The following is a 27,119-nucleotide window of genomic DNA, read 5'->3' on the forward strand; positions in this document are numbered from 1 at the left end:
TTTTCCGGTTCATCAACATGTGTCATTGCTGTTGCAAAAAGAAAGTACCTTGCTTATCACTATTGTTTTTGTTAATTTTTTGGTTTTATTACAGTCAGTCGCACCGATTCGATCGGTCCCTCGCCAACGTCCATACCACGTTGAATACACCGGTTCTCGTCCGATCATCGAAGTTAGGCAACGTCGGGCGCGGTCAGTACTTGGATGGGTGACCGCCTGGGAACACCGCGTGATGTTGGCTTTTTGTTTTTCCGGTTCATCAACATGTGTCATTGCTGTTGCAAAAAGAAAGTACCTTGCTTATCACTATTGTTTTTGTTAATTTTTTGGTTTTATTACAGTCATTCGCACCGATTCGATCGCTCCCTCGCCAACGTCCATACCACGTTGAATGCACCGGTTCTCGTCCGATCACCGAAGTTAAGCAACGTCGGGCGCGGTCAGTACTTGGATGGGTGACCGCCTGGGAACACCGCGTGATGTTGGCTTTTTGTTTTTCCGGTTCATCAACATGTGTCATTGCTGTTGCAAAAAGAAAGTACCTTGCTTATCACTATTGTTTTTGTTAATTTTTTGGTTTTATTACAGTCAGTCGCACCGATTCGATCGGACCCTCGCCAACGTCCATACCACGTTGAATACACCGGTTCTCGTCCGATCACCGAAGTTAAGCAACGTCGGGCGCGGTCAGTACTTGGATGGGTGACCGCCTGGGAACACCGCGTGATGTTGGCTTTTTGTTTTTCCGGTTCATCAACATGTGTCATTGCTGTTGCAAAAAGAAAGTACCTTGCTTATCACTATTGTTTTTGTTAATTTTTTGGTTTTATTACAGTCAGTCGCACCGATTCGATCGCTCCCTCGCCAACGTCCATACCACGTTGAATACACCGGTTCTCGTCCGATCACCGAAGTTAAGCAACGTCGGGCGCGGTCAGTACTTGGATGGGTGACTGCCTGGGAACACCGCGTGATGTTGGCTTTTTGTTTTTCCGGTTCATCAACATGTGTCATTGCTGTTGCAAAAAGAAAGTACCTTGCTTATCACTATTGTTTTTGTTAATTTTTTGGTTTTATTACAGTCAGTCGCACCGATTCGATCGGACCCTCGCCAACGTCCATACCACGTTGAATACACCGGTTCTCGTCCGATCACCGAAGTTAAGCAACGTCGGGCGCGGTCAGTACTTGGATGGGTGACCGCCTGGGAACACCGCGTGATGTTGGCTTTTTGTTTTTCCGGTTCATCAACATGTGTCATTGCTGTTGCAAAAAGAAAGTACCTTGCTTATCACTATTGTTTTTGTTAATTTTTTGGTTTTATTACAGTCAGTCGCACCGATTCGATCGGACCCTCGCCAACGTCCATACCACGTTGAATACACCGGTTCTCGTCCGATCACCGAAGTTAAGCAACGTCGGGCGCGGTCAGTACTTGGATGGGTGACCGCCTGGGAACACCGCGTGATGTTGGCTTTTTGTTTTTCCGGTTCATCAACATGTGTCATTGCTGTTGCAAAAAGAAAGTACCTTGCTTATCACTATTGTTTTTGTTAATTTTTTGGTTTTATTACAGTCAGTCGCACCGATTCGATCGCTCCCTCGCCAACGTCCATACCACGTTGAATACACCGGTTCTCGTCCGATCACCGAAGTTAAGCAACGTCGGGCGCGGTCAGTACTTGGATGGGTGACCGCCTGGGAACACCGCGTGATGTTGGCTTTTTGTTTTTCCGGTTCATCAACATGTGTCATTGCTGTTGCAAAAAGAAAGTACCTTGCTTATCACTATTGTTTTTGTTAATTTTTTGGTTTTATTACAGTCAGTCGCACCGATTCGATCGGTCCCTCGCCAACGTCCATACCACGTTGAATACACCGGTTCTCGTCCGATCATCGAAGTTAGGCAACGTCGGGCGCGGTCAGTACTTGGATGGGTGACCGCCTGGGAACACCGCGTGATGTTGGCTTTTTGTTTTTCCGGTTCATCAACATGTGTCATTGCTGTTGCAAAAAGAAAGTACCTTGCTTATCACTATTGTTTTTGTTAATTTTTTGGTTTTATTACAGTCAGTCGCACCGATTCGATCGCTCCCTCGCCAACGTCCATACCACGTTGAATACACCGGTTCTCGTCCGATCACCGAAGTTAAGCAACGTCGGGCGCGGTCAGTACTTGGATGGGTGACCGCCTGGGAACACCGCGTGATGTTGGCTTTTTGTTTTTCCGGTTCATCAACATGTGTCATTGCTGTTGCAAAAAGAAAGTACCTTGCTTATCACTATTGTTTTTGTTAATTTTTTGGTTTTATTACAGTCAGTCGCACCGATTCGATCGCTCCCTCGCCAACGTCCATACCACGTTGAATACACCGGTTCTCGTCCGATCACCGAAGTTAAGCAACGTCGGGCGCGGTCAGTACTTGGATGGGTGACCGCCTGGGAACACCGCGTGATGTTGGCTTTTTGTTTTTCCGGTTCATCAACATGTGTCATTGCTGTTGCAAAAAGAAAGTACCTTGCTTATCACTATTGTTTTTGTTAATTTTTTGGTTTTATTACAGTCAGTCGCACCGATTCGATCGCACCCTCGCCAACGTCCATACCACGTTGAATACACCGGTTCTCGTCCGATCACCGAAGTTAAGCAACGTCGGGCGCGGTCAGTACTTGGATGGGTGACCGCCTGGGAACACCGCGTGATGTTGGCTTTTTGTTTTTCCGGTTCATCAACATGTGTCATTGCTGTTGCAAAAAGAAAGTACCTTGCTTATCACTATTGTTTTTGTTAATTTTTTGGTTTTATTACAGTCAGTCGCACCGATTCGATCGCTCCCTCGCCAACGTCCATACCACGTTGAATACACCGGTTCTCGTCCGATCACCGAAGTTAAGCAACGTCGGGCGCGGTCAGTACTTGGATGGGTGACCGCCTGGGAACACCGCGTGATGTTGGCTTTTTGTTTTTCCGGTTCATCAACATGTGTCATTGCTGTTGCAAAAAGAAAGTACCTTGCTTATCACTATTGTTTTTGTTAATTTTTTGGTTTTATTACAGTCAGTCGCACCGATTCGATCGGTCCCTCGCCAACGTCCATACCACGTTGAATACACCGGTTCTCGTCCGATCACCGAAGTTAAGCAACGTCGGGCGCGGTCAGTACTTGGATGGGTGACCGCCTGGGAACACCGCGTGATGTTGGCTTTTTGTTTTTCCGGTTCATCAACATGTGTCATTGCTGTTGCAAAAAGAAAGTACCTTGCTTATCACTATTGTTTTTGTTAATTTTTTGGTTTTATTACAGTCAGTCGCACCGATTCGATCGCTCCCTCGCCAACGTCCATACCACGTTGAATACACCGGTTCTCGTCCGATCACCGAAGTTAAGCAACGTCGGGCGCGGTCAGTACTTGGATGGGTGACCGCCTGGGAACACCGCGTGATGTTGGCTTTTTGTTTTTCCGGTTCATCAACATGTGTCATTGCTGTTGCAAAAAGAAAGTACCTTGCTTATCACTATTGTTTTTGTTAATTTTTTGGTTTTATTACAGTCAGTCGCACCGATTCGATCGGACCCTCGCCAACGTCCATACCACGTTGAATACACCGGTTCTCGTCCGATCACCGAAGTTAAGCAACGTCGGGCGCGGTCAGTACTTGGATGGGTGACCGCCTGGGAACACCGCGTGATGTTGGCTTTTTGTTTTTCCGGTTCATCAACATGTGTCATTGCTGTTGCAAAAAGAAAGTACCTTGCTTATCACTATTGTTTTTGTTAATTTTTTGGTTTTATTACAGTCAGTCGCACCGATTCGATCGGACCCTCGCCAACGTCCATACCACGTTGAATACACCGGTTCTCGTCCGATCACCGAAGTTAAGCAACGTCGGGCGCGGTCAGTACTTGGATGGGTGACCGCCTGAGAACACCGTGTGATGTTGGCTTTTTGTTTTAAGAAAAATTTTGGACGAAGGGCGAGGACGAGACGGGAAGATATAGAAATGGACGAACATAAGATACTCTAGTACCATCAAGGAACAAGGCATTAGCACCTCATATACATCAGTCATAATAAATAGTGGGGATTTAACTCTAGATTGGGAAGAATTATTCGAGAAGGAGCCCATAAAACAACAAGAATTACTTTTCTGACTTTTTTTTTTAATAGAACAGGGGGCAAACGGCCGGGAGGCCCACCTGATGTTAAGTCTTGTATCTCTCTCTCTCTCTCTTTAATCGGCAGCTCATGTCTGGGCGTCGTGGTCAGCAACGAAGCATCTAGAGCGTACTATCTGCTTCAAATTTTTCAATGTACTTAGGCGTCTCCTATTATGAGGGAGTTGAATTTATTTTCTGGCATCCGGTATTAGGTTTCCATTGATAATTTATTGCAAAAAATTTGCTCAGTCAGTATGTCTTAACTATACTCGTCGTGTTGTAAAACCAAAATACAATATTGGAAAAAAAATTGCTTGGTTACACTTAAAAACTTTGGAATTAAAAAAAACATGTTCATTAAATAGTTAAAAATGTAATTGGGGAACTCGTCGAATTATCCATAAATCTTATACCTAATACTAATTTCAAGAAAATAAAATTCATACAACACAATTTAAGACAAACAAAATACATTAATAGATAATTTAGAATAAAACATAATTTACAGGAATTATAACTATCACTTCTGTCCCTGGATCATCTCATTGCAAACCTGTAAAAGAATAGAGATTAGATTTTTAGGGCAGGAGATGAAAATGAGTTATAACTCAAGCATTTTTACACCTTGTAAAAATTGTTTCACCCGAGTTATGTTACTTAATATTAGTGAAGTTACATTTGTATATTTAAGTAGAATAGTTTTTCAACATTCATACATTATAATACAACGTTCTTGTTTCTGATAATCTCCAAAAGGTCACACACTTGTATTGAAGTGTCACTAGATTTAAGTAGCTTGTTAGATTCTCAACCAACCCCAAAGTCTATAAGTAGACCCCGTTATCTAACGCACAGTTCGGGGGCAGTCAAATAGTGTTAATTGTCATAAATTAGTCCATGAAACCTTCTTTTTCATATCTTCTAACTTCTTTTATAATATAGGTTTCTTTGACATAAATCATTGCTTTTGTCAATCAATCGTCTTACCTATACATTTAGTATGAGAAAATTCAAAGCCGCGGTCTGCGTTGTAAGTAGTTATAAAGCACGGCCAATCCGTTACTCGATATTGTTACTGTTACTGAGAAGTGGAAGGGGGCAGAAAAAATTGCAGTAAATATGCTTAGGGTTACTTGGGCGTATTTTACAGTGTTGAAAAGGGACGTTTTACGTACTAACCGTAAACCCTATTTTAATGTTTATTTAATAAATTGGATACACAGATACATAGACTCAGATGTTAGACTCGTATTGTAATTGAAAAATGTGCCCGGCCAAAAAGGTTTGTAATCTCTGACATGTCAAAATATGATAGCTGTCAGAATTCTACGAAATTAAAAATCAATGTGTAACTGAACGGATTAAAAGTAATTTGTATAGGTTTAAATAACCTATTGTCTGTAGGAAATAGTGTCTAAACCTCTTAACCAATAAATAAATTATTTACTAACATAAAAAAGCTGTACCTTAATATATAATATCAATCATCACTGTCTTTTTCGAAGAAGAAACTCCTTGGTTTTTTTACAAATGTCGAGTCAGGGTGAAGATCTCTGTAACAATACATTTAGTAACCAATATTATAAAATAAACAATATAATTGATAATGTTTTATTAATAAGTATAAGTATGAATACATTAAAACTATTATATATAAGGGACCGTTCAAGTATCACGTAAGCACTATAGGGGTTGGTTCTTTGATTTTCTTATCGTGGGAATCCCCCCCCCCCCCCAAATTCGTTACATAATACTTGAACGACTTACGCCCGAACCCAATAATTAATCCACAATCTCAGATTGAAAACAATATTAGAACAGACCGTGACAGTCGATCGATCTCCTATCTACATCCCAATAACTAAACCCTACGAAGCCAATCTATTTTTGGACATGGATAGATATAATGCAATCTCTTCGCTCTTTACACTCATATTTGATAATCAATATAAACCAAGTAAAGTAAATAAAACCGTACAAATAATATTAAAATATACATGTCTATATTTAGAACATAATATCAAAAAGCTTTTTATATATTTTCAAAACTGGTATAAATTAAAATCTTAATATAGGATATTGGCACAATTGTACTGTCATTTTCATACAAAGGTCTATCCTAATACACCAATCCGACCTACATTGGATAGCTTGTATCGACAGATTACAATCCGTCGATTGGTTATTGGCACGGTTTTACAAATAGATTTTAGATGTCTATCTCAAATGGTCAAAAAGGGATTGAGATAGGTTATTGGGTTTGGGTGCTAAAGGATATTGCAAGGGTCTAGCATAATGGACACTCAATTTTTGATGATACATAGATGCGGCTACAAAAAAAATCAATCATACCAACTAATTAATTTCACGGGCAGTTCCAAATGAACACTGAACCCTCAACTCAATTCGTAATTTTAACTTTAACGAATATTTTACGTCAACGTACACGTATACGTCCGTACTCGTTACGAATATCGAGTATCGTCAGGGTAAAAGTACAGTCAAGCTATTCTAGCACTAAGTCTGAACCAATCTACGACAACGCTTTGCAGAACTATGCACTTACAAATTGAATTAAAATGTTTCCCTCTTCTTAAAAATGTGCCAAATTCCAGACAGGTTTTTATAGAACGTATACTTTTCTGTATGCCTAGTAAAAAAACGTAATAAATCATTTGTCTAAGTTTTCAAATTAAATCAGTTAAAAAGATTGGTTAAAGATTGAAGTTAAAAGATTTTGTAAGAGCATAGTTCGCATAGGATTAGATTAACCTCTTTTAGTACGAAGTCGACAAGATTCGATATGACATTATACTTGGCAGCGTCCATCCCGTACTCAAGTATGCTATTAGCGCAATATTGGGACATTGGGGCAACACATGTGTTATATAACAGGAGTGCTAACATCCATTTCTGGGTGCGATTGGGATTCTTAGCCACTGGTTCGGACATGGGACGCGTGGGACGTTTAGTTTCCACTGCGCGTTCATTCAAGGCATCTTTCAGTTCCTGCGACATTTCAAAACTAAACTTGCGTTTAGTATGCCGTGTTATCAATCCGGTTTCTATATAAATACTCGTAGAAATTACGGCCGGTATCAATATAGAAACCGGGCGTACGTAATACATTGCTTGAATGCTTCAAGTATAAAGATAAGTTTAATATAATAAAATATATATATAAAAAAAAAAATTACCTTAAATATCTTTGTCAAACCGATAAACTACTTTTTTTAAATTATAAGTTAAATATATAAATTCTAAAACAACGTGTATGCATAAAATTTAACAAGAAAATATGTATCAAAAGTTTTATACACATCAATTACATATATTAAAATATAAGCAAGCAACTAAAAAATAAAATAATAACTTTAACTAAATGAAAATATGGCGTCGCCACAATACATGGTAAAAAAACTACATCATCATCAGCGTATATCATTCTGCTTGGCGGCTTTTAAATATTGTATTATTATATTGTATGACATATAAGGAAAGAAGTATATATCTTCGTATAACCGAACATTAAATATTAAAAAAAAATTATTTTAACAGCATTCAAGCAATGTAAAAATGTTGATAAAATACTAACCGTTTGTCAAAATACACTGGAGTGGTGTCTGACTGCGAATCTGACGCCGGCTGTAATAGAAAAAAATATATATTAATAATAATATTTTTAATTATTATGTACAGTTATTTTATCTAAAAACATACATAGGTGAATCAAAACAATAATATATATTTAGCAGGAATTACCGTATAATTAAAATTTTCGTATTTATGTCATATTATAAAGTAAAATGTATAATATGTATGTATATTGTATATAACTATTCTATCCACTTGTTTTCTCTATTAACGTTAAAGGCTTTTTTATACTTTAAAAATACACAAAGAGCAAAATATCCCACACCTATAGAAAACGGGTATTTTTAATAAAAACAATAATAATATATATATTTTATCCGGATCGAAGGATCAAAATGATCCCGAGATGTAGGATTTTTCATTTTGTTCACATATAATCTATATTTATCATGAAGTCGGTATGTAGGAATAAGAACTGCACAATTAGCTATGACAAATCAAAATCTAATTAAAAACTACTTAATTATTTCATAATTTATTATAAATAATCCGTACTACTACTAATATTTGGGACTATACATACATTATTTTCCTTATCTTCGCTATCGGTTGACAGACGCCGATTTTTGCACAGCTGCTGCGAACATCTGCATTTGGGATGGCATCCGCGATCAGTCTTCACACACCCGCAGAGTTTGCTGCTGCAGCTACCTCTACAAGTGCAGTAGGGGATTTCACTACGCCGCGTGGCTATAGGATTAGCGTTGGAGTCTCTGGCCGGACCAAAGTTCATGGTCAGGCGATGACCCTGCAATCAATTTTATAGTGTTTCAAAACAAATTATATAGACTTTCTATGAAAGGTATAACTTTTACTAAATCAAATTATTGCGTAAGAAATTCTTAGCCCGGATCCGTTTTAATTAACGAAAATCCGTTGTATTTCTTCTAAGATGTCGTCGTTACTAAAGGCCTATAGTAAGTTTGAGTTATGAAAAGTTTTTTTTTGTAAGTCAATTAAGCAGAAGAGGCAAAAAAGAGGCAAAATTTAGGAAGTAATTCTTTTTGAAGTTATACTTCTTTTGGCGCGATGAAGAAAATTGATGAAGGTGAATTTGACGATGCGCGGGCACACCGACACCGAAATTCGACATCGTAAAGTTAGTTATCGTTAATCAGTACTGCATTTTTTGTATTAATTTGTGCATGTTAATAGATATGTGCACGAAATGCATGTTCATAAACAAATGTAGTTTTAATAAATACCCTCCATTTATGTAACTGATCATAATATCCATACGTAAGAAAATTTATATCACAGGAAGCTTCGATTTCTAAAAAGCCATCAATGTTGCGTTAAATAACGAATTAAAGCTAGTAAGATCAAAATATAATGATTACTTTGTGTGTTAATCGATTCGTTTCACCGGCAAAACAAAAAAAAAATATTTTTTTTTTCTACATAATATAGTTTAAAATTATCAACATACAAATAAAGTAATATGTTTGGACTTAAACAATTTCTCACCCGAATCCGCTTGATAAGTGGTGAGGCACGCCAGTCCGGGTCATTATCCAAGTCCTCAACCTCCTCTTCCTCATCAGTTGGTTCGATATATTCCACTTTCTTAACCGTTTCCAGTGTCTTATTGCGTTTCTTCGCTTTGCAACTGGCTGCACGTAGCTGGTCCAGTTCATCGGAAAGTTTTTTCTATGAGAAACAACAAAAACATAAATAAGAGAGTGTTAGCCTTAGGGTTTAAGCCATTTTAACAGTGGCCTAAAAAATTCAACAAATAAAAATATAGTACTTGGATGGCCGAGCTGGAAATTATATTTAAGTACGAATTACATACTAATGAAATGATGAAATATGAACAATATAGAATATATCCTATGCTGGAATAGCTTTAGCGTTGTAGTCTCGTTAAAACAATTTTAAAAAATAGTATTATTATTCGCCGATAGATGTCAGGAAGATTCATTTTTCAGTTTAAATTGGGACTACTCAAACACCACCTTTTTGTTATTTTCTACCATTTATTCCTAGATCTAGCTAGATCGATTTATCGCCCCCGAAACCCCTCGTATACTAAATTTCATGAAAATCGTCTGATCCTAACAGACAATGACAATGTCAAAATTCAAAACGTTTTTGACATATATTTAGCGATATGATTCGATTATAATCTTATTTTTCATCTGAAGAAACTCAAACGATTAATATTATTTAAAATTAAGGCTCTGTTAACAGAGGGGTGATTTTTTAAACCCTGATATACACGTTCATCCATGACCGAATATGGAATATTCACTTACATTCTCCTGCTCCAGCATCTCCAACTTATCTTGCTGGAACTGCAATACCGTTTGCAAATTGCGACACGCTTCCGTCCTGTCCCCGCGGCCCATTACCCCGCGCTGAAACTCGAAGAGGGCGGATAGCTGGAAGACCAATGTTAATTTTAAATAAACAATTATTAATAATGTTTAAAACATTAAGCTTGTAACGCATACTAGACGCCACATAACCGAGTCACACTTTATTTAACAAGATGTAAATATATAATAATACTAGCCATGTATTTCAAGAAAACATTTTTCTAGTTCAATAATTATCTACTATAATAAAAAAAAGGGGTGACAATTAAGGGATGTATGTATTTTTGTATGCTTTATCATAAAAAAATAAAAATAAAAAATTTTGTCTTAAAAATAAGAAATAGATGTCCGCTTACGAATATGCATTAAAAAAATCATAAGAAAGGGTCGAGCCGTTTCGGAGAAGTATGGGAACGAATATTGTGATACGAGGATTAGATCTAATATATTATAGATCTGTCGGAGCAATGGCACTAGTATCAGTGGCCATTGTAATTATAATTTAATAATAATTTACAATAAAAAAACCTTTAAAAACTTAATCTACGTATAAAATATTGTCTTTTTCTCCTAAATATAATATGAGTAATAAATCCGCCTTCACAACTAGATTGGAATATTTCAATTTAAAAAATTTTAACAATCATTTATACTATACCGAATAATACGTTTCTGCCATATATACCTTTTCATCATTTTCAGCCTTGATAACCGCCAACTGCCGCTCAAATTCCGCATCCCTGTTCTCATACTCCACTTTGAGGCGGTCGTAAGAGTCCTTGATCTCTTCGTACCTCGCCTGGAAGCCTTTCTCACTCTGGCTTTGGAGATCTTTCTTCGCATCAACAAGTAACTCGAAGAGGCACTTGAGAGCAACTTTGGCCTCGAGCATCGATTGCATCTTGTCCCATCGGGTATGAGCTTTGTTTTCTAAAAAAAAAAATATATCTGTATCAGACCTCGTCCTGATAGTGCGGGCTTTATTAAAAAAAAAGTGCGTGCGTACGAAGTACACGTGTCAGAAGTGAAACTTTTTAGAAAATTAATTATAAGAGTCCCAAAAGATCATGTACCAGTATTTGATCACTCCATGTATTTATATATCTGTATTCACTGTTTACACACTGTATACGTCAAAAACATTATAAAAATCATAATAAAAAATCTGCGTTACTGCACAAGACGTTATGCGACAGAATTGCCATCTAAAGTTCTAATACGCAACTACTAAACTCTCTCTCAATCTCCCTTTCTCACTCTCTCTCAATCGGTCTTAATCGCTCACTCTCTCCCTTTTCTTCGACAGAAGCGCTGCACATTTTCGTGACATTCCAAAAAAATTTTACCCACATGCGCCTAAACTTTCACTTCAAAAAAAAAAATGAGAAAACGTATTCGATTGCAGTCGTCCAATTCTTTTTTTGGAATGCTATTATCTACTTTGTATTATTTTACGTTTGCGTCAATTGTATTAAACAAAAATTAACAATAACAATATTTTTTTGTCTATACGTAGCTCTTGCCACATATATATTTTAAATGTTATTATTATTTACGCATATGCAAGTAACTAATTGAATTAATTCCTAAGATTATTAAAGCAAAGTAAATGTTAAAATAAATGTCAGTCAAAACCGGTATTCAACCCGAGAACAGTGGCTTTGAGGATGGTTAAAATACAATCCTACCTTGATCAGCAGTAAGGAATTTTTGTTGCAGATCAGAAATCTGCGCGTTGCGTAAGGCCAAATCATCTGCCAGTTCCTGAAGCTTCTTGCTATTGGCTTCAGAGTCTGTACTGTTGCGGATGAAGTCGATTTGCTCAGTTATCCACGCTCTGAAGACAAACAAATGTTTTTTTTTACCTAAATATCTTTACATAACTCTACTGTACGTGTGTATATCACTGATTCCTCCTAAACTGCAAGTTTGATTTGAATGAATGATTTTTTTTCTTTGCGTTTGGGTGGATTAACAAATCAGCCAGGTGGCAATGCAGCGGATATTTCAGGTATTTCAGGATTTCTCGGATAGGTTAACTGGCAGAGGCCTTGGCGTGTAACCAATCGATCTGGGTTCGATTCCCAGTCTAAGCTGAACAATTTCCAAAAAAGTTTGCCTTAAAGAATTTGTCATAAAATATAACAAAAAAATATTTCCTAGAACCCATAAAAAGAAGCTCACCGGTACTCCATTAGTTCCTTAAGCGATTTCTCAGCCTCCACAATACTTAGATGCATCTCCAACTCTTGTTCAATATATTGTTGAACGGCGCCACTCTTAACATTTCCCTTTGCATTACGTTTTATGGCTGTCAACTTTTGGCGGTCTAGGGCTTCCTGAAAATTTTTAGAATAATAGATTACTACGGAGTGAAGTACAAAACACAGTTAAGGCTCTGCAAAGAGTAAATCATAGACAAAAACATCAAGTTTCGGAGTCTCTGAAATGCAAAGCACTCATTGGGGGCTTGGCGTTGCCGCGCGTTAGCAGTATTTATAGACCGCGCTTTGCTGGCATCAACGAGTCAACAATGAGAGAATATCTTTCAGTCCTCTAGTAAAACGACGCTGTTTAGTTAAACGGCTAGACTGTTAATTGAACGGCTAATTAAGCTAGTTGAAGCGACATACAAATCTGACTCAGTTCGGAAAATCACTACCACTAAAAATGTCCTCTCCCAAGTAAATTCTCTTAAATATTTATAATTTATTTTATTTATAAATTATTTATTAATTTCTGTTTTTGTTCTCGGTTACATTGGAACGACAAAATACACGCGGAAATATTTCTCCGCTGATTTAGATTTTTTAATATATAAAATCGCACCTAAAACTTAATGATATATAAGAATAAATGTATACCTTGAGTCTCTTATTAACAGCCACAGCTTCCTCCATCTTCCTTTTCAGCACATTCTGCTGCTTCGCATGTAGGGACTCCATCTTGGCCATCGCAGTGACCCGTTTGCGATCTTCCGTCTTCAGGCGCAACATCGCCCGTTCGTTGTCCGCCTTCCATTTGCGGAACTTCTCGCTTTCTTCACGCATTTTACGAATTATTTGCACCTGTTTAATCATTTCAAAATCATATAGGATTTTTTGAGAATTCGTGATGGCAAACACTCATGAAGGATCTTCAATGTAACTATGAAGATATAGAGGCATTAACAGTGCCTATAATTGTATAGTAATAGCCAAATAAAAGTAGTGCATACCGCACGCGACAGCGTATTTGCGTACACGCACACCTGTGCACAAACGAAACGAACAAGAACACATTTTGTGGTTGCGTGAGTTAAGAGTACCAACCCTACTCATATAAGCTTTGCTAGCACTAAATTACTAATAATAATTACTTACTAAGTATTCACTGTTGTGTGTCAGCAACAGTGAATACTTAGTAAGTAATTTTGAATGTATAAATCCGTGAGGAAATAGATATTAAGTTGATTATTGTTTAGTTCTTAATTAAGTGCTGTCACTCTGTTCATTTAATAAATTATTTTTAAATCAAAAGTCCGTTGCCGTTCCTTTACTCGTGCTAGTGTTGGTTAAAATAAAGTTGTTAAGTTTCGATAAAAAGAAGTAGATATAAGGTATCGATAAAAAGATGTCGATTATGTTCAATAATATTAAATTGGATGACAGATGTGGAGCAAAATGGAAGAGGCCTTTACCTGTAGAAAGGTCCACAATGTTTTATGTTTTTAACTCTTTTTAATTTATTTATTTTACATTAAAATTTCTAATTATGATTGGAAGTAAAATTTAAGGATAAATAAAATAGTAATATTTAATTTTTTTAATGCATGCACATTATGTTATAATTAATCATATGATATACTCGTTTAAAATATATTATTTAATATATAAATAAAGAGGCCATTATAATTTTAATAATATTAAATTAGGAATGTAAGGCAAGTATTTACAACTATAAATATTATATGAAATTAATTGCTTAAAAACTCGTTAAACATTTCGTTCACTCACTTATCTGACGAAACTTTAGCGACTTGATTGAATATCGATCTTTAATTAACTGTCTAGAGATTCAATTAACTCTCTAATTTAACTGTTTTACTGCGACATATACATATACACAAGCCTTAACATTGATTACCGTTCTTTTTTTTCAAAGAACAATCCAATCAAAAATTACCTTAGCAGCCTTCATGGCTTGTAGTTCAGTATTCAAAGACTTGATCTTGGCTTCGTTCTTCTGCGTCGTCTTGATGACGTTGGCTTGATGCTGGCATTTCTTCCTCAGCTCCGTGATCTCTGATTCCAACATTGACACTTGCTTGCGGGTCTCATCATGGGACGGATCCTTGGTCTGGAAAATATTATTTTAATTTTCAATCAGATTAAATAATGTTTCATATTAAAAGGGGCCTGCAATTTTTAACATTTCCTAAAGGAGTTGCAGAACCTATACGCACAAAGGAAGCTACAATCGATTATATAGACGAATACGTACATCTAAGCCAAATTATATCAATGAACAAAAGAAATGGAAAGACGCCTAGAAAATGCATGGAAAAGATTCTGGAGTTTGAAATACTAAAATTAAAAAAATATTTAAAATTAATGAAATAAGTCTAGGCTGTTAATTATAACAAAAACACAAGATTAAATAATTCCAGATACATCAGAAGATATACACAAAAAATACAGTTAATCTAAATTAGTTTCTCAAATATGAACTCACTCGAGTATTCTTCAACTGTTGCAACAACTCATCCTTTTCCTTCTCCAATTTAGCGATTTTGTCCTCATTCTCCCGGAGATTTTCATGACTTTTTAACATATCCTGGTTACTTTTAAGAATCGTTTGCACCAAACTTGCTTTAAAAGCCATTGCCCGATTTAATTCTTGCAATTCTTGGTTCAATGCCACCTATGTACAGAACTATTGTTAACACTAAATAAAAGTTCTAGAATTCATGCTATATTGTTTAGATTCAGAAAATACTTCAATATTTTTATTATTCTCTTACATATTACTATACATATAACTGGATATGTAAGACGTAGGTTTAATGAGTTCAATGGTGTGTTTCACAATGTCTGGATAAGTTCCAAATAAGCTATTTATTACTGATTGGTAGGATGAACAGTATTATTGCGTTTCACGACTGTCAGATAGCGCGATTCGTCATGAAAAGTAAAGTTTCTTATTCGGAATAATTTATGTGTTGCATAGCTATTTGGTACTTTATCCATGCAGTGTGAAACAAGCCCTAAATCATATAAAACTTATCAAAGAACGAATTGTGTATTAAAAATAAAACTAAATAAAGTTACGAAGTATTTGGCAAAGACAATTTTTTTTTCACAAATTTCAGTTTCAAAGAAAAAGGTCCGTTTATCTTTTTTCGAGATGAAATTACAACATGAGTGGAGTACGATACAACAGACGGCATCGGTAATGCAAGTTCGGCTCTTTACGTGAGAGCAAACAACGTATATGGCGAGAGAACGTTGAGGTATTTGTTACAGCGCTATAAGTATTCTACCCAAGCAGATATTAGATAGCCTAACGCTAACCAACATATATTTATAATTTACTTATAATTAAAAATCGATACCTTGACGCAAAGCAAGCGGTTGTGCGAAGTTTTATTAAAATAACCTAGTAAATACAAAGTGAATTCTATTAAAAAGTGTATCCCTTACTATATAAAGGTACTATAAACAACATACATTGGAGATCTTTCCCATACATCTCGATTTATTGAGAAATTAGTGAGATATGAAATAAATATGCAGTGAACAACCGTTATTGATTTGGCGACGAAAAATTCTACGCGTAAGTCAACGTCATAAGAAACTGCGAGCTTATAAATTAGTTCTTATTCACTAAAACACTATACGTATGTAATTGGAAGTACAAATAGCATATGTAAAGTTGGAATTAGACCAAAAATAAAATTGCTGCTAAAGTGAACTTTGGCGGTAGTACAAAAACTACCAGAACAAAAGAACGGTGACCCTATTGATGTCAGCATAAACTCAAAAATACATTTTCATACTGACTGGGATTAAGCTACGCCCAACTCAAGATTGCGTAAAGAGAGAGGGTCCGGACCAAACTAAACCGTCAATGTCCTGTTTTAAGAATAATACAAAAACTTGGAAATCGTGACTAACTGGTGGCTGAAAGGAAAACTCAAACACAATTCAACCGAAATAATAAGACAACAGGCCAGTGACGGCAACACTTCTGCAGAATTGTGAAATTTTGTGTTTTAGAAAGACTTTATGTTTATAACTTTATGTAATATAAATGTAAATATAAATATTGTACAGGAAGCTAGGTCATAGCCCTGTTGGTTATAAATAGCAATATATAAGTTATTGTATTGTTGTGAGGTTTCCAAATTAGAGTCCAGATTTTTAACACATGGATTGAATGAAGCTGTATTAATCCATCTCACTTTTAAATTGATAGTTACTGTGCAAAAAGTAAAAGGTTGAAGTGTGTAAGTATAAAGTTGTTACTTTATGTTTATAACTCTATGTAATATAAATGCAAATATTGTACAGGAAGCTGGGTCATAGCCCTGTTGGTTATAAAGAGCAATATATTAGTTATTGTATTGTTGTGAGGTTTCCAAATTAGAGTCCAGGTTTTTAACACATAGATTGAATGAAGCTGTATTAATCCATCTCACTTTTAAATTGATAATTACTGTGCAAAAAGTAAAAGGTTGAATTGTGTAAGTATAAAGTTGTTACTTTGTTTATAACTTTATGTAATATAAATGTAAATATAAATATTGTACAGGAAGCTAGGTCATAACCCTGTTGGCTGTAAATAGCAATATATTAGGTATTGTATTGTTGTAAGGTTTCCAAATTAGAGTCCAGATTTTTAACACATGAATGGAATGAAGTTGTATGAATCCATCTCACATTTAAATTGATAATAATTACTGTGCAAAAAGTAAAAGGTTGAATTGTGTAAGTATAAAGTTGTTACACCTGCAAACTTCAACTGTCTGTTTTAAACATTTGTAAATTACATAAATTTGTCTAAAAGAAACCTGACTAAGCAACTGGCAGTAACAGTTATTTATGTAAGAATTTAACAGGAATAGTGTAGTATTGTCACTACTAGCAAAACTGTCTAACATTTGTACAATAAACATTCATACATCAACTGTAAGTGAAGAGGTGATGTGCAATTTCTATTACAAAGTTTAACGTCGCTGAACAATAATATACATTATAACAATACTGATACAACCAACACGTCATTTGCGCAGTAGTCAACGGTTGAATTACTTTCCAATAGACGATATACGCAAAGTAAAACGTTTTGTTGCAACATGAATACTACAGGAATGCAAGAAGATATGGTGAGGTTATTTGAAATGATGAAATTAGAACTCCATGAACAAACCGCAACTATTACTAAGAACGTAACTGAAGGTATCATGCGCACCATAGATAAAAAATTACAACCAATTTTAGAAGAAAACAAATGCCTAAAAACCGAGATACAAAAATTGAACGAAAAGGTTAGACACTTAGAAGATAAAAATAAGAAAAATAATTTGATCTTACACGGTATTAAAGAAACAGAAAAAAATCACCAAGAATTACTTAACACAATAAAAGAAACCTTGAAAAATCTAGATATTAACATCAATAACTACGAAATAAATAACTACTATAGACTGGGAAGGACACAAGACGAGAAAAAAGTAAGACCAATACTTATAACTTTTACGTCATTCCAAAAAAAGATAACAATATTGAAAAATAAAATGAAAATGCCTAAACATACTTATATAACTGAAGATTTTTCAAAGGAAACGATGGAATTGCGTAAAAACCTGCAAGAAAAACTAAAACAAGAAAAACAAAACGGAAAAGACGCATTCATTCGAAACAACAAAATTGTAATAAGAGAAACTTCAGATACAGAAAAAAGAAAGAGAGAAAACTCGACGTCACCTGACAACATACACTTCGGTGGCTCGAAAAAGATCATTGCTCCTCATAAACTGCACAAAACGAACGCATTTGAGTATATGAGGGCAAGATCCTCATCTTTGACTGAAAAACCATCTGAGCAACATAAATTATAGAAATTAGCAGACACCGGTAACGAGAGTAAGATTAAGATAAATAATAACAAAGAAACTTTAAATAAAAACAAAAAAAGCCCCAATACGGCTGGTCACCGAGGGGTTATCGACCGAACCCCCCAAGATCTCATACTAGAGAAAAAACTAGCAAACTTAAAAACTATACGGAAAAACAGATTACACATAGCAACACTCAACACAAGATCATTAAAATCACAGGAAAAGTTAACAGAACTAGAAGAAGCGTTATATAAAATTAATTGGGATATCCTTGGAATAAGTGACGTACGAAGATCGGAGGAGAAAATTGAAGAACACGAAGAACACATTCTATACTACAATAATGAAACGCCAGGAATATACGGCGTAGGTTTCCTAGTTAAAAAATATTTAAAAAAATTTATAATCGAATTTAAAGGAATTTCAGACAGGATAGCTATTTTAAACATCCTACTTCCTGGCCACAAAGACCCGACCTCGATAGTCCAAGTATATGCTCCTACCGAGGTAGCAAAAAAAGAAACTAAAAACGTATTCTACGAAAACCTAAACAAAACAATGGAGAATTTATATAACACCGTTATTGTCATGGGAGACTTTAACAGCCAAATTGGCCAAAGAGAGAAAAGTGAAGATAAAATACTTGGATCCTATACAACCGGCAAAAGGAATGATAACGGACAAAGATTGATAAACTTTGCGTTAGAATATAACTTATCTATTATGAATAGTTTTTATAAAAGAAAACAAAAGAGAAAATGGACATGGGAATCACCAGGAGGCCGAGTAAGAAATGAGATAGATTACTTAATTACGAACAAACCAAAAATTTTCTTAAACGTAGATGTTCTCAACAACTTTAATTTTAATACAGATCACAGGATACTCCGAGGTCATTTACACATTTTGAAGCCAAAGAAATCAAGAAAACATATACAAACCACAAAACAACCTATTACTCTACCCCTACCAAGTAACGCCTTAGAAATTTTAAAAACCGAGTTAACACCCCTTAAAGAGCTTAGGACGGTCCAGAAAAAATACGACACCTTAGAAGGAAAAATAAAAGACATGAACAGACAACTAGAAAGAGACAAACCATTAAAAGACAAATTAGGATCAAAAGCAAGAGAGTTACTCAAAGAAAGGGCACTTTTATTTGAAAACAGGAAAAACAATAAGCAAAAGATAACTCAATTAAGTAAGCTGATAAATGTAGAAATTAGAAAGTATAGACATAAACGAAGAACAGAAACAATTCAATTTCACATAAACAAATCAGGCGGTATCAAAAATGCGTGGAAAGAACTTCAGCAAAATACTAATTGGATTAACAACGTCATACATTACAAATCAAAAAAATTGAAATCTAAAAGAAACGAAATATTAGAAATAGCAACCGATTTCTACCGTGATCTTTATAACGACGAGCAAAAAACATCAACTACAAGCAACAAGAAAGATTTTGAAGAACCCATTCCAAACATAATAAAAGACGAAGTTCTTAAAGCCATAAAATCACAAAAAACAGGGAAAACACCAGGTGAGGATAACATATCTAATGAACTTTTAATTGGAGCATCTGAAATTATTGTAGACTCACTGACAGTCCTATTCAACGATATTTTAACAACTGAATATATACCTCATCAATGGACTACGTCCACTATAACCTTACTTCATAAGAAAGGGAAAACAGATGATATTTCGAACTACAGACCCATCTCGCTTATGTCTAATGTATATAAAATATTCTCCAAAATAATGTTAGAGCGATTGACAAAGACTTTAGACGAAAATCAGCCAAAAGAACAGGCAGGGTTCCGAAGTGGCTTTTCAACCATAGACCACATTCACACCATAAAGCAAGTTATTCAAAAATGTAACGAGTATGGAATAAATTACTATCTAGCATTCATAGATTATAACAAAGCGTTTGACTCGCTCAAGCATGGGGAAATATGGGAAGCCCTTGCCTCACAAGGGGTTCATGATAAATACATTCGTATAATTAAGAACATTTACGAAAATATGAAAGCCAAAATACGCACAGAAAAGGTCGGAAAATATTTCCCGATTAAACGAGGTGTCAGACAAGGTGACCCTTTATCACCCAAACTTTTCTCGGCAACTTTAGAATATGTATTCCGACAGCTCGAATGGAACGACTATGGTATAAAGGTTAATGGAGTATTTTTAAACCACCTTAGATTTGCCGACGATCTTATACTAATATGCGAGGACCCAAGAACTCTAAAAATCATGGTTGAAGAACTTGTTCACGAAAGCAAAAAGGTTGGATTATCAATGAATACAAGTAAAACAAAGGTGATGACAAATTACATCAAAACTCCTATTAAACTTAACAACGTTACGGAACTGGAATATGTAAACGAGTATACATACCTTGGCCAAATAATATCTCCCACAGACCTCACAACGAAAGAAATCAAAAATAGAATAAACATAGGATGGAGAAGATACTGGGCTCTAAAAGAGGTCATGAAAAACCCGACTATAACAAACAAAGCCAAAAAGAAAATATTTAATACATGTATTTTACCTGCCATGACTTACGGATGTCAGACATGGAGCTGCACAAACAAAAATATTCAAACATTAGAAACTTGTCAACATCAAATGGAAAGAAGTATACTTAACTTAAAACTAAAAGACAAAATTCGATTAACAACAATAAGAAAACAAACTAAAATTATAGACATAAAATACCGAATCAAACAACTAAAATGGAAATGGGCCGGGCTTTTGATAAGAAGCAATACGGAAAAATGGACCAAAGAAGTTATGGAATGGTGCCCTAGACATAAAACGAGAAGTAAAGGTAGACAGCATCGTAGATGGGAAGATGATATTAAAAAGGTGGCAGGAGCCACATGGATGAGGAAAGCAAGAGATAGATCTTTGTGGAGAACACTTGGGGAGGCCTATGCTGAAAAGCAAGACAATCAAGAAACCGGTGTCTAATGGGAAATTATATGATAATATTTACATTTACCTTAATTTAATTTCGTTATTAAGCATAAGTAGTGTATAGAGTAGAAGTAGGATAAAATGTAACTTAAATGATTGTTAATAAAGGCTATATTTATTTATTTATTTATTTATTTATAATTAAAAATCTACTTTTATATGCATTTATCGCGCTCCTAAACAAGACTGCTTCGGTTACACTAATACAAATCACAGCGGTTTTCTAATTTAACATATTGTAATAAATTATTTTCTAAAATAAATAAATAAAAAAATTAGGTTTAAATTTCATTTTATGATTGCTCAATCAATATGTTGTTTGAAATAAATCATCTACTGATAAAGTCATACCTGTCCCATAGCCCGCTTCTCCTCCTCAATCGCGGCCTGATCTTCAGTCATCACTTCTTCAACACTATTATCACCATTTTCCTTTATATACGAAACTTTAATATCATGATCGATCATTTCTTCATTTGTCTGTTTGTTCAAAGTCTGCATATCTTCCAATCGTGTCTTAATCTCCTTCAAGTGGTCCATTATACTTGTTTTCTGTGAGTCGTCTTCTTCTTTATCCATTGTCAGATTTTCTATAGTGTGATTGCATCGTTCCGTTAGTTCGTTCAGCTTCCTCTCAATTTTGTCTTTCGCAGCTTCAGCCAAAAGGGCTTTTTCGCACAAATTCGTGTTTTCAATGAGAATGTTCCCTAAATGTTCTGTGATTTGTTTGTTCTTTTTTAATAACTCTTGGTATTTGCCTCTTTCTTTATCCAACTCTTCTTGTAATTGTTCGTTATTTTGTTCACTTACTGATGGGAGTTTGCCAAGGAGTTGCAGTCTTAGGTCGTTAACTAAATTGTTAAGGCTGAAAAATTTACAAAACTTCAGCACACAAATTTATCAGATTTTTTTTGTAATTAATATTTTCGAAATAAAAAATTAACAATAATTCGCATTGGAACCTTCATTAACACATTTCTATGACCAAAGATTATAGACTTAGTATTTTTTTTACACATTTAAAGAAAACACTTTCCTAACGGATTAAATCTATGTATAATTATAAACTTATAATAATTATTTTAAATAATTTTCAAATTTTACCCGACGTTTTGCGTGCTTTACATTGTGAGCACCGGATTTAAAAAAGTGTTTTCTTTAGATAATAGACTCACCGCACAATCTCAGCGGCCTTAGCGTCTTGGTTGATAACGGGCTTGTTGCGTATACGCCTCGCGCGGTCAGCGTACCTCAGCGTAGACACGGTCTCGTCCAAATTAAAGTCCGCTGGACTCACACACGCAACCATTAAGGTTAGGGAATTACCGCCGAGACTGTCTGTAATCATTTATGACTTTATTACTATTAATTTCCGTTGGTTTAAGACTAAGGGCCTGTTTCACAATGTATGGATAAAGTGCCAAATAGCTATGCAACACATAAATTATTCGAAAGATAAAAGTTCCAAATAAGATACTTCGAATTTCATGGGCGCGCATATAGCGCTATCTGACAGTCGTGAAACGCAAAAATACAATTTATACTACCAATAATTAACAAATAGCTTATTTGGAACTTATCCGGACATTGTGAAACAGGCCCTAAATATGTGTTTAATTTAAGTTCAAGTTAACTATAAGTGTTTGGTCCTAAGTGTTTATCATATGTTAGTTTAACATTTGCTCGAACGGTGAAGGAAAACATCGTGAGGAAACCGACATGTCTTAGACCCAAAAAGTCGACGACGTGTGTCAGGCACTGGAGGCTGATCACCTACTTGCCTATTAGATGAAACAGATTCAGAAATCTGAGGCCAGGACCTAAAGAGGTTGTAGCGCCACTGATTTTTTTTTATAAGTTCAAGTACTATGTAACGAATTTTGGGTGGGAGCCCACTTGTAAATCGTTACGATGCCAGACGGGGATTGAATTACTCGTTATTGTTAGTAAAATTTTAGATTTTCTAGTACTGTATTTATAAAATTACGGCGCGTTAAATGAGTCAAGAATCTTAAAAAATTGCGTGAAGTATTACTTGAACGCTCCCAAAGTTTTCATTTGTAGTAATTCGTTTTATAACTTTGGTTTGGAATACTCTTATTTTCAGCTAAGTGTTTATACTAACTCAACAACAATTCTAAAAAAATTATAATTACATACATATAAATTAAAATTAGTATGTAAAGGTTTCTTAAAAACTACTGCACCACTTTCAAAGAGTTCACGATTTGAATTCTACATTTCATGACACGAAATATAATATAATAAATAATGAAATATAATTAGTTTTTTTTAAACTACTCACCCTGTAGTAGCCTCGTAAGCTTACTGTCTCTGTAGCTGATAAAACTCCTATTGGTGCCATCTCCCAACGCAGAGATCACATTACCAAGAGCCAATAAGCCCTGGTTAATTTTAACTCCTTCCTTAAGTCGTTCCCCACTAGCCTTCGTCTTCTTGATGCGTTCGGAACCAGCCAAGTCAACTAGGTGGAACTTAGACGACGTTGCAAGGTTTCTATATAAAAGACACGGAAGTTGATAAAGCGGATCTTTTAATAATCAAAAATACTTTTAAAACTAAAATTATTACATATGTAGATATTACATTTCTTATGAGACAAGAATTGGCAAGTGAACGTTCTATAGAGAAATCAACAAATCCAACCAATTTACAGTTTTGTTCGGAAAAAATTGGTAAGCATTTTGTGTGCCACATTTTTTTGAGAAAATCCTTGTTTTCACAACAGTTACAAATGCATTTATAAGAACACTATGTTACTGTAAAAAAATTTTTCATAAAAAATATGAAATCAAGAGATATTCAAACACACAATCTCGATATTTCTACACTCAAACTTACAAACAAAATTATTAGACATTCACTTTTCAACATTACTTACTTATCAGTTCGACTCTCCTTTAAGATGGTAATAGTGAATACAGCATGACTCCGACTGGAAGCCTGGTTCATTGCAGTGGAACCTGTCACACGGCCTGATGAACCTCTCTCTAGTGCCAACATTGTTTCAGCTATTGAAGAGACTGGCACTTCTGTTATACCTATAAATATATTTTTATACATATTATACAAGTTAGTCTAGTGGTTAGATCAATGGGATCAATGTTATCTACACATAAATCTTTATATGTGTTATTCAATGATGTCTCAGTGTCAGTCAGGAAATTTAAAAAATCTAAAACATGGGACTAAATATAGTTACAAATTCCTGTCTCATAAAAACACAAATAGTTTTTTTTTAATGTACGGAATTGATATTTTTTATAGTATGGGTATTGACTATTGGGTAAGAGTATGGTTGTCCAAAACTGCAAGCAATGTTGGCCTAGTGGCTCCAACTATCCCTAAACCTCTGTCCATTTGAATTACAAACCAGAATTTCTTTCTATGGAGGCAATTAAGGCTAATTGCTTAGGAACATGAAGCAAACCATTGTAAGTGGCATTTTTAAGAAAAAACAAAATAGACAGCGTGAGACAGCGGCCCAAGTAGCTGATCATCTTTCATATTCTTTCATAAGGTTATTTTATTTTATTAGTTCATCAATTGTTTATATTTATTTATTTTATATAATAACTGGAAAATTACATAATAGAAATATGTAATTTTTCAATTTTTATAACTAATTTCCTGTTTGGTATTTTTATTTTATCTGTTAGGACAGGAGTGTTTTTATTTTTTTATAAATAAATATTCGAAAAAATTACACTATACAGAAACAATTACTGATTTTATTTAATTAGATTATACTATTATAAACAAACAGCAGCTAGCAAAACAAATAGCAACGTTTTTAATAATAACATACCTGGCAAGATCACACCCTTATTAACATCTTCTCGAATCTCAATAATACTATGGCCTCGCTCTTTCCCAGATAGTAAATCAAAGCATTGCTCTTGATATAATTCCATAAATGATACAGATACTTTAAATATAAATTGGTCTTCATGGGTTTCTATAAAATCAAATATATCAGCGACGGCCTGTGGAATAACACCTGAAAAAAATTTATTTAATGTTATTAAAAAAGCAAATATCAATGTAAAATTATTAGTACAGACATATATGGACTTTTAAGTAATATATATATATATATATATATGTATGTAAGTTTTAAAAAATTTACCTAATTTTGTTGAGTCCCCAAATGACCCAGAATAATTAGTGCCCATTGTATATGTCTTCCCTGATCCAGTTTGCCCATAAGCAAGAATTGTAACATTGTAACCTGAAATGATTGTGTTTATATCAGCTAAACATACACACACTGAATAGAGAAAACACACATAATATGATAAATGGGCAGTTAGTCTATAAAAAAATCACACACAATTTGTAATCTAGTATTTTTAGTGCCTTTAATATGCACCTCACTCAAACAAACCAATAAAAATTACGATGTTAAGTTAAAGATAAGACTAATATAAAAAATAGGATTTAGAGAATAACTAATTATTCTAAAGAATTGATCATAACAAAAAAATAAGTAAGAATCAAATAATATGTGATATACATTATGTACCTAGGAAAAATACACAAGTGTGTATGTTGATGCATGAAATTGCAATGTTATTCATCTTACTAGTATAAAATTAGGTTTGAAACATACATACCTTGAAATAGCTTTCCTATTAAACCCTTAACTGATGTGTCATAGAATTCTTGTTGTGTTATATGTTGTGGAAACACAAAATTATATGTAAATGCTAAGTCTTTAATTATAACTTGTGGGGTTCCATTTATCATTTCAATGCATTCAACGCAGCCGCTTTCAATTTCTTGTTCCATTAAAGGCCTGATTCGTAAAGCAACTTGTACAGTGTCTATTGTACATTTGTTGGAATCCCCGTCCATCATTTGGAGTATTAATTATAAACCCAATAAATAAATTAAAATCAGTATTATGGTAAAATTATTGATGAAATTATTGTCTAAGATTAAGCCACCGTTGTAGTATTCTTCCTGAAATTATTTTTAAATTCACGATTAAAAAGCTTTATTTCATAAGCATTCACATTGGTATTGGAAAGAGTACCATAAGGAACATTCTGGAATTGGAAAGAGTATGTTTTATTTCATATACGAACATCGAAATAAAGAAAGTTGAAACATTATAAAGCCAGCGCTTATATCATCCTTCTTGAAATTGTATTGGATGTGAATTAGTAGACACCAATCTAACAAGGGGAAGAAAGAAATTTCTTTCGACAGTTTAAAATCACACAAGTTAGAACGCTATATCCTTACCTCTATTGATTTAGAATTTGAAAATGCCTTGAAAACACTTGAAGCAGTTTTTTAATAACTAAATTATAAGGCGGCTATTAGAATTACTTATGAAACATCAACGGGTAACGGCCAGGCAAATTTTTCAAAACTTTTTATTTTTGAAATAAACGGCTGGAGATGAATTGCTGGCCGGTAAGTACCACAGATCACATGATCGTAGTTAATTAGTACGTATAGACCATAAATGAGCTCAAAGTTGAGTAATTTACGTCTTGAATCTTGAACTTTGAATCTTTCTGCATATGAAAAAAATGCAATTAAACCTATTTCCAATAGATAAATTTTCCCATCGAAATAATATGGTATATCGCCACAGTCGTACGCCAAAAAACTATGAGGTTGCCCGGCTTAGTCTATGACCTATGTCTATGATACAATTACTAAGAATTAAGAAATCTGTGGTATATCGCTATATAACTTAAACTTTACTGTATTCATGTATTCAGTGTTGCCAACTTAGCACTTTCGGTGCTAGATTTAGCACTATTTTCGCAATTCTAGCACTGTCATTTAACATTCAGCACCTAGCACTAAATTTAGCACTAAACAGATATCATTCGGATTTTCTCTGGAAGGCGT

General features: G+C 34.7%; 1 protein-coding gene and 16 non-coding genes across 18 annotated transcripts; 16 read left to right on the plus strand and 1 right to left on the minus strand.

Moving 5' to 3' along the window:
- The first annotated feature begins 122 nt into the window (after positions 1-122).
- LOC123689705 lies at positions 123-241 on the plus strand. Its single transcript, XR_006750616.1, has one exon. It is a non-coding gene; the product is annotated as a 5S ribosomal RNA (ribosomal RNA).
- Positions 242-369: 128 nt separating this feature from the next.
- Positions 370-488, plus strand: LOC123689681. Its single transcript, XR_006750594.1, has one exon. It is a non-coding gene; the product is annotated as a 5S ribosomal RNA (ribosomal RNA).
- Positions 489-616: 128 nt separating this feature from the next.
- Positions 617-735, plus strand: LOC123689687. The gene has a single exon (XR_006750599.1). It is a non-coding gene; the product is annotated as a 5S ribosomal RNA (ribosomal RNA).
- Positions 736-863: 128 nt separating this feature from the next.
- LOC123689702 lies at positions 864-982 on the plus strand. The gene has a single exon (XR_006750614.1). It is a non-coding gene; the product is annotated as a 5S ribosomal RNA (ribosomal RNA).
- A 128-nt stretch (positions 983-1,110) lies between these two features.
- On the plus strand, positions 1,111-1,229 carry LOC123689688. The gene has a single exon (XR_006750600.1). It is a non-coding gene; the product is annotated as a 5S ribosomal RNA (ribosomal RNA).
- Positions 1,230-1,357: 128 nt separating this feature from the next.
- On the plus strand, positions 1,358-1,476 carry LOC123689690. The gene has a single exon (XR_006750601.1). It is a non-coding gene; the product is annotated as a 5S ribosomal RNA (ribosomal RNA).
- Positions 1,477-1,604: 128 nt separating this feature from the next.
- On the plus strand, positions 1,605-1,723 carry LOC123689691. The gene has a single exon (XR_006750602.1). It is a non-coding gene; the product is annotated as a 5S ribosomal RNA (ribosomal RNA).
- Positions 1,724-1,851: 128 nt separating this feature from the next.
- Positions 1,852-1,970, plus strand: LOC123689706. The gene has a single exon (XR_006750617.1). It is a non-coding gene; the product is annotated as a 5S ribosomal RNA (ribosomal RNA).
- A 128-nt stretch (positions 1,971-2,098) lies between these two features.
- On the plus strand, positions 2,099-2,217 carry LOC123689692. Its single transcript, XR_006750603.1, has one exon. It is a non-coding gene; the product is annotated as a 5S ribosomal RNA (ribosomal RNA).
- A 128-nt stretch (positions 2,218-2,345) lies between these two features.
- Positions 2,346-2,464, plus strand: LOC123689693. Its single transcript, XR_006750604.1, has one exon. It is a non-coding gene; the product is annotated as a 5S ribosomal RNA (ribosomal RNA).
- A 128-nt stretch (positions 2,465-2,592) lies between these two features.
- LOC123689694 lies at positions 2,593-2,711 on the plus strand. Its single transcript, XR_006750605.1, has one exon. It is a non-coding gene; the product is annotated as a 5S ribosomal RNA (ribosomal RNA).
- Positions 2,712-2,839: 128 nt separating this feature from the next.
- Positions 2,840-2,958, plus strand: LOC123689696. The gene has a single exon (XR_006750607.1). It is a non-coding gene; the product is annotated as a 5S ribosomal RNA (ribosomal RNA).
- A 128-nt stretch (positions 2,959-3,086) lies between these two features.
- Positions 3,087-3,205, plus strand: LOC123689697. Its single transcript, XR_006750608.1, has one exon. It is a non-coding gene; the product is annotated as a 5S ribosomal RNA (ribosomal RNA).
- A 128-nt stretch (positions 3,206-3,333) lies between these two features.
- LOC123689698 lies at positions 3,334-3,452 on the plus strand. The gene has a single exon (XR_006750609.1). It is a non-coding gene; the product is annotated as a 5S ribosomal RNA (ribosomal RNA).
- Positions 3,453-3,580: 128 nt separating this feature from the next.
- LOC123689699 lies at positions 3,581-3,699 on the plus strand. The gene has a single exon (XR_006750611.1). It is a non-coding gene; the product is annotated as a 5S ribosomal RNA (ribosomal RNA).
- A 128-nt stretch (positions 3,700-3,827) lies between these two features.
- LOC123689701 lies at positions 3,828-3,946 on the plus strand. Its single transcript, XR_006750613.1, has one exon. It is a non-coding gene; the product is annotated as a 5S ribosomal RNA (ribosomal RNA).
- Positions 3,947-4,517: 571 nt separating this feature from the next.
- On the minus strand, positions 4,518-26,657 carry LOC110994287 (chromosome-associated kinesin KIF4). 2 transcript variants are annotated; one of them, XM_045628774.1, is made up of 20 exons: positions 26,499-26,657; positions 25,865-26,213; positions 25,378-25,479; positions 25,057-25,248; positions 24,130-24,289; positions 23,533-23,744; positions 22,403-22,565; positions 21,579-22,092; positions 14,849-15,037; positions 14,300-14,473; positions 13,000-13,203; positions 12,320-12,474; positions 11,824-11,972; positions 10,821-11,065; positions 10,073-10,198; positions 9,282-9,464; positions 8,338-8,562; positions 7,756-7,805; positions 5,636-5,713; positions 4,518-4,715 (listed from the first exon to the last, which is right to left on the minus strand). In XM_045628774.1, the coding sequence occupies exons 2-19, from the start codon at positions 26,106-26,108 to the stop codon at positions 5,641-5,643; spliced, it is 3,360 nt and encodes a 1,119-aa protein (XP_045484730.1). In that variant the 5' UTR covers positions 26,109-26,213; positions 26,499-26,657; the 3' UTR covers positions 4,518-4,715; positions 5,636-5,640. The 2 variants fall into 2 exon arrangements, with proteins under 2 accessions (XP_045484730.1, XP_022116538.2); XM_022260846.2 differs by having other exon boundaries at positions 4,518-4,713; positions 5,627-5,713.
- Between the last annotated feature and the right edge of the window lie 462 nt (positions 26,658-27,119).

Source organism: Pieris rapae, chromosome 1 (genome assembly GCF_905147795.1).
Source record: "Pieris rapae chromosome 1, ilPieRapa1.1, whole genome shotgun sequence".
Classification (NCBI taxonomy): Eukaryota; Metazoa; Arthropoda; class Insecta; order Lepidoptera; family Pieridae; genus Pieris; species Pieris rapae.

What these genes read in the sequence shown, in the direction of transcription:
- LOC110994287 (XM_045628774.1), bottom strand. Translation starts at nt 26,108, where the DNA reads ATGATGGACGGGGATTCCAACAAATGTACAATAGACACTGTACAAGTT. An exon ending in TGGGGACTCAACAAAATTAG is followed by an intron (nt 25,249 to 25,377) that starts GTAAATTTTTTA and finishes AATTTTTTTCAG; the next exon opens with GTGTTATTCCACAGGCCGTC. An exon ending in AACAGTTGAAGAATACTCGA is followed by an intron (nt 14,474 to 14,848) that starts GTGAGTTCATAT and finishes AATATTTTCCAG; the next exon opens with ACCAAGGATCCGTCCCATGA.